The sequence below is a fragment of the Miscanthus floridulus genome, chromosome 10 (genome assembly GCF_019320115.1).
Source record: "Miscanthus floridulus cultivar M001 chromosome 10, ASM1932011v1, whole genome shotgun sequence".
Lineage (NCBI taxonomy): Eukaryota > Viridiplantae > Streptophyta > Magnoliopsida > Poales > Poaceae > Miscanthus > Miscanthus floridulus.
In genome coordinates, this window is record NC_089589.1 from 34,014,369 (window position 1) to 34,026,454 (window position 12,086).

At 41.9% G+C, this 12,086-nt stretch overlaps 1 protein-coding gene and 1 pseudogene across 1 annotated transcript; one reads left to right on the top strand and one right to left on the bottom strand.

Moving 5' to 3' along the window:
• Nucleotides 1-3,528: 3,528 nt before the first annotated feature.
• Nucleotides 3,529-3,864, top strand: LOC136488379 (uncharacterized). Its single transcript, XM_066485332.1, has one exon. The coding sequence runs from the start codon at nucleotides 3,529-3,531 to the stop codon at nucleotides 3,862-3,864; it is 336 nt and encodes a 111-aa protein (XP_066341429.1).
• A 29-nt stretch (nucleotides 3,865-3,893) lies between these two features.
• Nucleotides 3,894-3,991, bottom strand: LOC136490410 (small nucleolar RNA R71; annotated as a pseudogene).
• Between the last annotated feature and the right edge of the window lie 8,095 nt (nucleotides 3,992-12,086).

A 12,086-nucleotide genomic window follows, 5' to 3' on the forward strand; every position in this document is an offset into this window, starting at 1 on the left:
ACAATCTCCCCTTTTGGTGATTGATGACAACATGACCAAAGCAAGCAAATAATAATAGATGAAGAATTTAAAAAAAATCTACTTGCTAGGATGCAATGCAAAGGCAAGTTTAAATGAAGCAAGAAGATATCACTTGTGAAAAACTTTGGAAACTTATCTTGCCCTTTCAAATGTCCCCAAGTGGCATTATGGACTTGAGCCTCCCCCTAACTCCATAATCCACTATTCTCCCTTTCTCGAACCATTAACAGTTGTAAATTATTGTGATCGGGCTTGCTTTTGGTTCTATAAATTCTCCCCCTTTGGAATCAAACACCGAAAAGGAAGACATTAGTAGCACAAGGGAGGGTCAAATTTTATGATCCTTTGTATGTGGAGTGGAATAGGTCACAAAATTTGACTCTCATATTACATAGACTAAGCTCCCCCTAAATATATGCATACATATGATGGAGGACGTAGTATATGCATAATTGGCAAATTAATGCTCAAGGGAGTTTAATCTATATAATGCATGGAGAAAGCATATAAATACCAAAATGAAATCAACATGATGATACCGGTTTAGCAATACCACATGTGGAAATCAATTTAATTTATACCACTTGCAATAGGTGGTGGATATTTGAAGTATGATGCTTAACTCCGGGGACTCCATTTTCCTTGCAATGAGACTACTACACACATGATAAGCTTGAAATAGTGTTAGTCTCAAAGCATCCAACTTGTAGAGTAACCTCCCCCTAAATTTGTGCATACAAGCATGGAATACTTGTGGGAGACATGCACATTGATTTTAGAATAAAAAATACCACTTAAAAGATGAAATCACATGAATGTGATAATCATTTTCAAAAGTGATATTGGGAAAATTATCTATAATTTGGACTTTGACACATATTATATAAACAATTGTAAAACAAGCTATGTGCCGTGCTCCTGAGCAAATTAAACCATGTAGGTTTGCTCCAAGGGTAAGAGTGATACCAAGCAAGCCTACCATAAGATATACCTAGTGTCAAGACAAAAGATTAAACATGCAAATGCAAACCTAGGCATGAAAAGGAACTAGATGCTAATTGAGATTGCAAGAAATTAAATCTAGCTACCTAACATGGGAAGGGGAATTTGGGTCCATAGTATTCACTAATCCACTTGGCAATTACATGATCCAATGTGATGCTCCCCATCAAATGCACCCAAACTTTGCCAAGTCTCCAAATTCCCCGAAGTCCATCGGACTTCTCACTTCCCCTTTAGGATCCAAACATTCTTGGTGCTCTTCATGTTGAAAATGATCTCCTTTGGCACCTAAATGCGTTTGGCCCCATTGTTGGCTTGCTTGTTCACCTTGATGGCCACCACCTTATCATTTTTCTTCTTCGTCAAGAGATAAGGTGTGGAGGCCTTTTAGTCCACCTTGTTGATGCTTGTTTGCTTTTTGTTTCTCTTTCTTCTTAGCTCCTCCCCCATTCTTCATCTTGCACTCATAGGACTTGTGGCCTTCCTTGTGGCATACATAGCAAACCACGATTTGTCCTTCATCAAGCTTCTTCACTCTCTTGACGGTGTTATCTTGATGAAGTTGGGCTTGCTCCATTTTGCCTTTTACTTGAGTCAAGTCCTTGGTAAGGCGAGTCACTTCTTGCTTCAGTTGCTTATTCTCCATTGTGACTCTCTTGTGTGCATGTTTCTACAACAACTTTCTCAACACAAACTTGGTTGCACAAGGGTGAGTCTAAACATAAATCATTGCAACAAGTAGAGGCATCCTTTTTAGGCATGTCAAAGATTGAACTTTTCTTTTTAGATGCCTCGGTGGGGATTGTACCGATGGCTTCAAGATTAGCAACTTTATTAGTTAGCTCATCACAATTGTTGACAGTAGTTACCAACCATCATGAATTGTCAAAATAACTTGAAATCATGCATGAAAATGAACACCAACATAGACTTAGGGGCTTAAACTGACAATCCCCACAAGTTTTAGTGAATTTGTGTTTTTAGCAGGGTTTATTCAGAAAACCATAAAGAGGGATCAAATTGTCAAATAAAATCACGCTTATCCGCAGCGAAAACTACCCTAGAAGGTTCTAGAAGACTCGGAAAGACACCGCACCGAAGCGGAGGCCAATATGCTAACATGTGGGGCTGCTCGGCCCTGCCTGTAGGCTAGCCGCCCCCCTATCCCCACCTGGCAGTCCCTCCTTCGTACGTCGGTTCTCGACCGCGTTAAGGATTGCATCTATGCCATTTATTCAAGTCGGTTTGATTCGAAGGTCCAAAATTGATGCTCCGGCCTATATATACCAGCCCCTGCCCCCCTCATCTGCAATCTGCCATAAGTCAAGATTAGACCAGAAATTAGGGTTTCCAAAAAGAATAGAATAGAGATCCAATTCTTTAAAGTTCTAGTATAGGCTAGCTAGCAAGGTTCAAATAGAGTTTGAGCCACTGCTCAGTATTCTGGATTCACCGTCAAGAAACCGGTATATCGATTGTATCCCTCTTTATTTATGACTTTGTGCTACTACAATATTATGTTGCTATTTATTATGTTCCTAGTTTGCTCTAGTAGTATGCTTGATATAGTTATGATTGATTATGAATATATGCATATGTTCGCAAAGCGCTTAGCTCAATACTCGAGTGGGTTAAGTGGTCGACATTATGTATGTGTGGTGCTTAAATATTGTTTACCTACAGATGCATTCTACACTCTGGGTCATGTGGTAGATTACGGATGTGACACTCCCGTTGAGTCCTTTATAATCCACTCCCCGTTTGTAGAGCAAGTAGAACCCGGTTGCGAAGGGAGTCAATCTCTGTTCTTGATCTTCCTTACTAATGTTCCTTATGCATAGATCCAAAGTTAATTACGCTATAGATGAGAGTGTATATACTTGGATGTACAAAAGACTTAGTAAATATGAAATGACTCAGGAATCTTTTGCTCTTAATTAATCTCCAGCCTAGCCATATTACATTTATGAGTATCTATTTCTATCTCTAGAATACCATCAATATCTTACACTTATCATTCATTTATCACTTGACTTGCCTATATCTATTTATCAATATCTATGTGCCAACCCCAATGCTCCTCCATGTGGATAAAATATAAATAACGATACCCGGTATACTCCTAGGTGAAATGCTACAATAGTATATTATCTGTGCGCTTGTAGATACTTAATATATATATAAATTTACAAGTGTTCTCAATAAATACCAATAACGAATTTCTGCATCATTGCTAGGGATGACAACTTAGTATTAATGTGATGCTAAAAACGCCAACAAGCATTTCTGGCGTCGTTGCCAGGGAGGGGCACAAGGCTATAGAGAATTGATCAAATAAATACTTATTGATGAAATCATAACACCTCTGCTTTAGCAGGCTTACCCTTGTTTGTCTTCGTTCATATCTTATATAGGGTATTACAGGATTGGTTCTGATTCATCAACAAATTCCATCAATCACAATCAAATCAATCAAGAGGAAGGTCAACACTAGTTTATGAAGCTATGGCTGAAAAGACTCTGCATGAATTCTCTGCTCCAAGCACCGAGAACATCCGCACTGGACCAACACTCAAAACCAACAACCTTGAGTTCGAGCTCAAGTCAAGCCTCATCAACATGGTGCAAGCTACTCCATTCAGCAGAAAGGCACATGAAGATGCTAGGGCTCATCTTCAGAATTTCCTAGAGATAAGCAGCACAATCACCATCAAGGACGTTGCTCAAGACATCATACTAGTCCGCCTGTTTCTATTCTCACAAGTGGGAAGGGTGAAGCAGTGGTTCTACACCAACAAAGATGACATCAATACATGGGCAAAGTGTTCAAAGGCCTTTTAGCAAAGTTCTTCCCTATAGGCAAGACCAATGCCTTAAGAGGAAAGATTTCCAATTTTCAATAGCAGAAAGGAGAAACCATTCCAGAAGCATGGGAACGTTTCCCAGATTACATTTCAGATTGTTGCTCATGCAAAATTTTTACCAAGGATTAACTCAGAAAGCTCATGAACAACTTGATGCAGCTGCTAGAGGATCATTTATGTCACTCACCCTTGGAAAAACTGAAACTCTCATGGAGAAGATAGCCTCTAATCAAGGCTGGTCTCAATGCAATATTGAAGCATGCAATAAGAGCAAAGAAGTACCAGAGGAGGTGTGTGCACTCTCAACCAAGATGGACGTACTATTGAATTGGCTTGAACAGTGAGCCAATTACAAGAAGGATCGTTAGGCCATTCAAGATGCCTTTAATTCCTAGAACACATGTGGAGAGTATTTGGGGGTTAATTTTGCTGAATATCAAGAAGACGCAAACATTATCATCAACAACTCTACTCCACAACAATAGAGACAAGGATGGAATTAACAATGGTAAAGTTACCAAGGTAAGTACCTAGGTAATAGTTTTTCTAATCCTAAGCAACCATCCTTAAGAGACTTGATCTTAGAACGAGCTAGGATTAATGAAAATATTTCTAAAAAGCTTGCTTTTAATAATAAAGTCCTAGAAAACATAAACACTAAAATGGATAGTTTTTCTTCTGCCATCAAAGACCAACTTAGCTATAATAAAAAGATAGAATCACAGTTAGCCTAGTTGGCTGCTGCTCTGCCTGTTGCCACTAATCTTGAGAAGGTCAACGCCATAACCACAAGTGGTGGCAAGTCTACTCGTGATCCACCCTATCCGACAAGGACAAGTAAGACACCGACAACAGTACAGGCGAAGATGAAGGACGACGAAGTTGAAGAAGTCGAGCCACAAGCACAAGAAATGATGCAAGTTTTCTTCTGCCATAAAAGACCTAACTTAGCTATAATAAAAGAGATGGAATCACAAATAACTCAGCAGGCTGCTGCTCTGCCTTTTGCCACTAACCTTGAGAAGGTCAATGCCATAACCACAAGAGGTGGCAAGTCTACTCGTGATCACCCATATCCGACGAGGATAGATGAGACACCAGAAGCAATACGAGAGGAAGAAAAAGAAGAAGCCAAAGAATTTGGACCACAAGCACAGGAGATGATGCAAGATTATCACGACACCCACCCTCCTACTGTTTCCACGCAGAAATCGAAAAGCTAAAATGGATGAGCAGTTTGGTAAGTTCATAGAGGTAATTCAAAAGTTATATATCAATATTCCTCTGCTAGATGCAATACAGGTACCCACCTATGCGAAGTACCTCAGAGACATCCTGAACAACAAAAGACCACTGCCCACCACTAAGGTAATTAAGTTAACGGAGGAGTGTAGTGCAGCCATCCTGAACACATCACCTATCAAGAAGAAGGATCCAGGATGTCCCACTACTGACTGTTTGATCAGAAACCAAAATTTTGAGAATGCGCTATGCGATCTAGGAGCAAGTATCAGTGTCATGCCCAAGAAGGTCTTCGACAAGCTCAACTATTCAACACTCACGCCAACATCGATGTGTCTGCAACTAGCCGACCAGTCGGTTCGCTACCCTACAGGAATCGCCGAGGATATTCTGGTAAAAATAAGAAATTTCTTTGTTCTAGTGGATTTTGTAGTAATTGTAACACCCTAAAATTTGCATTTTTTTTAAATAGTTAAATTTGATTTATTTATGCAATTATGTGTGCATTAAAATATAAGAAAATAATAATTTTTGTGAAATTAAAATCAATCATAAGGATAGATACATGTTGATGCACTCATGCTGCATCATTTTATTTAATATGTTGAGTGGTTTTGATTTAAACTAAAAAAGATTCAAAAAATCATTTGGAAATGAATTTTGAAATTTGATTTGGAAAAAGAAAAGGAAATTCTTTTCCCTCCCCCTTCCCTTCCTCATTTTTGGCCTACTGGCCCATTTCCCCCGTCGGCCCGCTCGCCTCCCTTCCTTCCCCTTCTTCCCTTTTTCTTCCTAGGCCGGCCCACTCGGGCGAGAAACCACCGCGCCCTCCTCTCCTTCTCTGTCGCTGACCGCCTGGGCCCGCTTGTCGGCGCCGTCTCCCACCTCCCACATCGCGCGTGGTCAAGCCGCAACCGCCGCTGCCATGGCCGCCCTCGCGTCGTGGGAGCATCTCCGTGCCCCGGCCTCTATAAAAGAAGCCGAGTCCACCACCGCTCTCCCTGCTGCCTCCCCCGCTCCACTCTCACACTCGCCCGAGCGCACGAAAGTCGCAACCGCAGCACAGAGAAGCGCCGGGATCTGCCGAGCTCAGAAACCGCCATCCCCGAGCCGCCTTCGTCTTCGTTTTCATCCGTGGTGAGACCCCCTTGTTCCCCTCCTTCTCCCCATGCCTCTAATTTCGTGTTTCATGGCCTCTAGGGCCCATTTCACGTGCGCCTGGGACCATCACATCGCCGGCCATGGCGACCACCCCGCCAACCGCGTCCTCCGGCCGCGTTCACGGGCTGGGCGAGGTCGCCTTCACCTCCTCTCTCCCCCGGCTCCCTCGGTTCGTCGAACCGTGGCCCAAAGTCCTTGTTTCCCGCTCGCCGACGACCTCCTCACCGCCGGCCATGGAGCCCCGCCGTGCCGGCACTATTTCCAGCTGCCGGTTTTCTCTCTCTCCCCCTTTCTCCTAATCCAAGCCGTCCATCTTTGGTCCAATGGCCCAGGATGGCCGATACCCCTTCGTGGGCCATTTTGCTAAAGAGACCCCCCAAGTTTTGCCAAATTGAACCCGCAGTCCTCGGCCGGTTTAAATATCCCAGTTTTGATTTTATTTAAATTCGAAAATAGTTCATTCTACTTACAGAAATGCCACTTTATTGTTTTGCTTATAAAATCGTCGTTTTAGCTCCGAATCGACCCGTTCAAATTGCGTTAGGTTTGTAATTAAGTTCTCTACCTGTTAATACCACTGTCAAACATGTTTGAAACATTTAAATTTTGAGGTTAGATTTAATTAAATAAATTGCTATAGGAAACCCCGTTTAATTCATAACTTTCGTGTTTTAGCTCCGTTTTTCGTGAACTTCGCGTCTATGTGGTCGTAGAAAGACGTAGATTCTTTTGAGGAACCTTTCTATCTTGTTTTTATGCCCTGGTGTACTGTTCTAATCATAATTGTTTGCTTTGCATGAATGCCTTTGGAATGCTTGTATGTTGCTTTGTTGGTCGAGTTCAGACGGTGAGGAGAACGTTGGAGACCAAGAGTTCTTCGACGACCAGCAGGACCAGCAGGAGTTTGTTAACCAAGGCAAGTATAGCATGGGATCTACCTTGATGTCATATTCACCATTTATTAATTTCTCATTTGCATGTGTCTAATTTTGATACCCGTAAGGACATCCTAGTGATTGAGTATCCTGTTTCCTTGTCTCCTACGGGTTATATGCATATGGGTAGTTTGCTAGCGCTCAATATAACTATACATGATCTACATAATGAATAATGGTTCTATGGAACAAAAAGGTAAAATTTGCTTTTCAACAACTGAATTATAGGGCGAAGGAGCAAATGACTTTCGATCATGATGCTCTTGGCCCTCCATAAGGACTTATCTATCGGTAAAAGCTGGGACTGACAGTGCAACCGTGAGGGTCACATGGCTCTGACTTTAGCTTAGTAATAGGACCTTTTCTAGCTTGTTAGAGGTTACCTTTATGGCGCAAAAGGGGCTTGCCACGTTGGATATAGGACTACCTCTGTTCCTATGTGTATAGCCGCGATGGAAATGTGCCATAGGAAAGGGGGGTTCCTACATCTGCCTGTCGAGGAAACCTAGTGGTCCTAACTTGTTAGAGAAACCTATGAAATGGCTTCATAGTGTACCCCGCCCGCTCACCTTGGTAGTGTTATGGGAGTAATTAACCTGGACATATGGGAATCACGACTCACGGTGAATATGCACAACCTCTGCAGAGTGTTACAAACTGTTATAACAGCCGTGCTCACAGTCACAAGTGGCCCAGAAAACTCACAGAATAAATGGTTACTTATTGTTGTTCATTTATGATGTTATACGATGATAATATGATTCAATTGATTCTAATATCTGATCATGTGGGTTTAATTGGAACTTAAGCATAACTTGATAATAGTTGATGATAAAATCTTGACTTACTAAAAGTGCTAACCGCAGTAATCCAGAGTCACCCTTTTGAGCTTTCATAACCCCATGTTATCTTGTTAAGTACGGGAAGTACTTACGCTTATTTACTTTCAATATTTGGATAAAAATCCCGGATGGGTAACAGATGTTCACGGATATGAGGACTTTCTAGAGGACGTCTAGGCTTGTGGTCAACCAGTTGACCATCCCTGTGTTGGAGCTACCATGAGAGAGCTGCCTTTTTATTTTCCGCTGTGTTGTGTAAGACTATGTGATGGTATTAATCGTGATGTAAGATACACCATGATGATACTTTTGTAATTTGTCAACTTATGTGTGTGACTGATCCCTGGGCAGACATGAGTTTTATGCATTCAATTTTATCCTTAAAATTGGGTGTGGCAAATTGGTATCAGAGCCGTGTTGACTGTAGGACGCAAGCCTAGTTAGAGATGGTCATTTTAGCATCTTTGCTCCACTAGTTTCATGCTTACTGTCTCATTCTTGTTATTTTATTAAAATATCTATGCTTTTCATACCTTAATCTATTATATAAAATTATTGATTCTAATTCTATCTTACTCTAAATCTATAGATGCCTCATAACCCGAAGACTGCCCGCCTCAGCTCTGCAGGCTACCGTGCCATGTTCACCCCCCCCCCCCCCCGTGCACCACAGGAGAAGGAGATTGTGGTCATCTCCGATGATGAGGTGGAACCCTTGATCGAGGAAGATGAGGAGTGGATGGCTACCCCGACTCCCGCACCAGCACCTGCTCCTACTCCAGCTGTTGCACCTGTCTATGCTGTTGCAGCTACACCAATGGAGTCATCAGCTACTTCACCAACGCCTGTGCCACCACCCGCTGTCCCTGTGGTGGATGAGGAGATGGGCTGGACATGCAAATACTACTTCAAGCAGGCCCCGGAGATGGCCTACTACCACACCCTCCTTACTCAGGTGCTAGATGACTACTACACTGATCTGCACACCTCCATCAACTATCACTGTGCAGAGTACCAGCACCATTTGGAGGCAACTTTTTAGAAGGTAGAGCTGGTTGTCACCGCCTGGAATGACATAAAGAATGGACTTGAGGTGGAGACTATCCACAGTGCCACTGCCAGACGGGCTCATGCATTGGTTGGCATGGAAGATGCAGCGCAAGACGCTTATATCTACTACCATGGTTGTCGTTTTGAGGCCATGAAGGAGGATCATTTTAGATTCCTTCCTTGCAATGATCATGAGGGTAATTGGCAGGTCCTGGCACCACCAGAAAGTGATCCAACTCTGGAAGCAATAGTGCAACATTCCATGCCATGCAGGGGGTAGATGAAGAAGTCAAGGGAGAGCTACGTGCATCGCAGAGGGCCGAGAGGCATCTCCAGAAGTAGGTTGATGAACTGCGTGCTCAACTTGGGCTGCCACCGATCTACAAGAAGAAGCCCCGGTCGTTCACCATGATTGACACAGCCCCATAGGTGTTTGGTGCCTTGATTAAAGCTACGACATTGTTAGTTCGTGTGTCATGTCTAGTCTTGTTTTGTCTTGTGAACTTTTGTGATTTGATGCTTTTAATTGTGAACTTGGATGATTTGGAGTTTGTTTGATTGCTGGAAGTTTGTGGGCATGTCCACATATTCCATAGGTTTGAACCTTAAGTTTGGATGAAGTCTTAATGCAGATGGGTTGCTTTATCATATCTCTACTGTGCTGCATTCTGGAGCAGCCTGTGTTCTTTATCTTGTATCTCAAGATCCGGGCTGCCAAAAATTCTGAAATTTTTGTGGAGATATCTAGACTTCTGTATCTTTCAAATGTCTTTAGAATCACGTTGATATCTGTTCAGGTTGTGAGATCTAGCTGTCACAAGTGGATGATTCTGCGTAGTCTGGAACTCATAACAGATTCGGTTTAGCTCTATTTTTGACCATGTGTATATCAGAATCTATAAAAGTGTTCTAAATAAAAGTTGTAACTGATCTCCTAAGCTTTCTAACCATTCTTGGTATGCCTCTGTTGGGTCTCTGAAACTCAAGTTATGATAGATTTATTGAACTGCTGTATTTGAATCTTGTCCAAAAAATCCTCAGCGTTGTTCCTTATCTTTTATAAGTTCTCTATAAGTTGAAAATCTCTAAAATTTTGCATATTTGGTTGGAAAGCAGATGGCCGCAAGAGGAGGAAGAGGCAGAGGCCGTGGTCGTGGTCATGGTGCTCCCATGAATCCACCACCACCGCCACCAGTGACTATGGAGCAATTGATGGGAATGCAAGCACAGTTAATGCAAGCCATGATGCAACGCTTGGATAACGAACCTGCAAGAGATACATAAAGGTCAATTGGAGGATGAAAAACTTAAGGAGATAGGGAGAATATAGTGCTTGGAAAGGCACCAGGATTCAGGATGGATGAGAATGGTACTCTTTGGTTCGGGAAAAGGATATGTGTACCTGAAGTGAAGGCTATCCATGACGCAGTTTTGCAAGAGGCACATGAGTCTGCTTATTCTATACATCCCGGAAGTACCAAGATGTATTTGGATCTCAAAGAGAAGTATTGGTGGTATGGTTTCAAGAGAGATGTGGCAGAGTATGTGGCTTTGTGTGACACTTGTCAAAGGGTGAAAGCTGAGCATCAAAGACCTGCAGGGTTGCTACAACCAATGAAGATTCCTGAATGGAAATGGGAAGAAGTTAGTATGGATTTTATCATAGGTTTGCCCCACACTTAAAGAGGTTATGATTCAATATGGGTAATAGTGGATCGACTCACCAAGGTTGCTCACTTTCTACCAGTCAAGACTACCTATACAGGTGCAAGGCTAGCAGAGTTGTACATGGAAAGGATAGTGTGCTTACATGGTGTTCCCAAGAAAATTGTGTCTGATAGAGGCACTCAGTTTACGTCGAAATTGTGGCAGAAAGTACATAGATCTTTGGGGACAAAGTTGAATTTCAGTTCTGCTTACCACCCACAAACTAATGGACAGACTGAAAGAATCAACCAGATTTTGGAAGATATGTTGAGAGCTTATGCACTGCAATATGGTACAAGCTGGGATAAGAGTTTGCCATATGCTGAGTTCTCGTACAACAACAGTTACCAAAAGAGTCTCAAGATGTCACCTTTTGAGGCGCTGTATGGGCGTAAATGTAGAACGCCTTTGTTCTAGAATCAGACTGGTGAAACTCAAGTGTTTGGACCCGATGTCCTTAGAGACGCAGAAGAACAAGTGAGAATGATTAGAGACAATATGAGAGTGGCTCAGTCCCGACAGAAGAGTTATGCTGATACTCGCAGAAGAGAGCTGACTTTCAAAGTTGATGATTATGTGTACTTGAAGGTGTCGCCAATGAGAAGTGTGAAAAGATCCAATATGAAGGGAAAGTTGGCACCGAGGTATATTGGACCTTTCAAGATCCTAGAGAGACGTGGAGAAGTAGCCTATCAATTGGAACTGCCTGAGAGTTTGTTAGGTGTGCACGATGTGTTTCATGTTTCTCAATTAAAGAAGTGTTTGCGAGTACCAGAAGAGCAGATTCCTTTAGAAGAACTTATTGTTAAGGAAGATCTCACATATGAAGAGTATCCGATAAAGATCTTACAGACGGCAGAAAGAGTTATAAGGAGCCGAGTTATAAAAATATGCAAGGTACAGTGGAATCGGTATATAGAGGATGAGGCTACTTGGGAAAGAGAAGAGGATTTGTGAAAGTCTTATCCACAACTATTTATATAAGCAATCATCCGAATCTCGAGGACGAGATTCATCTTAAGGGGGTAGAATTGTAATACCCTAAAATTTGCATTTTTTGAATAGTTAAATTTGATTTATTTATGCAATTATGCATGCATTAAAATATAGGAAAATAATAATTTTTGTGAAATTAAAATCAATCATAAGGATAGATACATGTTGATGCACTCATGCTGTAGCATTTTATTTAATATGTTGAGTGGTTTTGATTTAAACTCAAAAAGATTCAAAAAATCATTTGGAAATTTGATTTGGAAAAA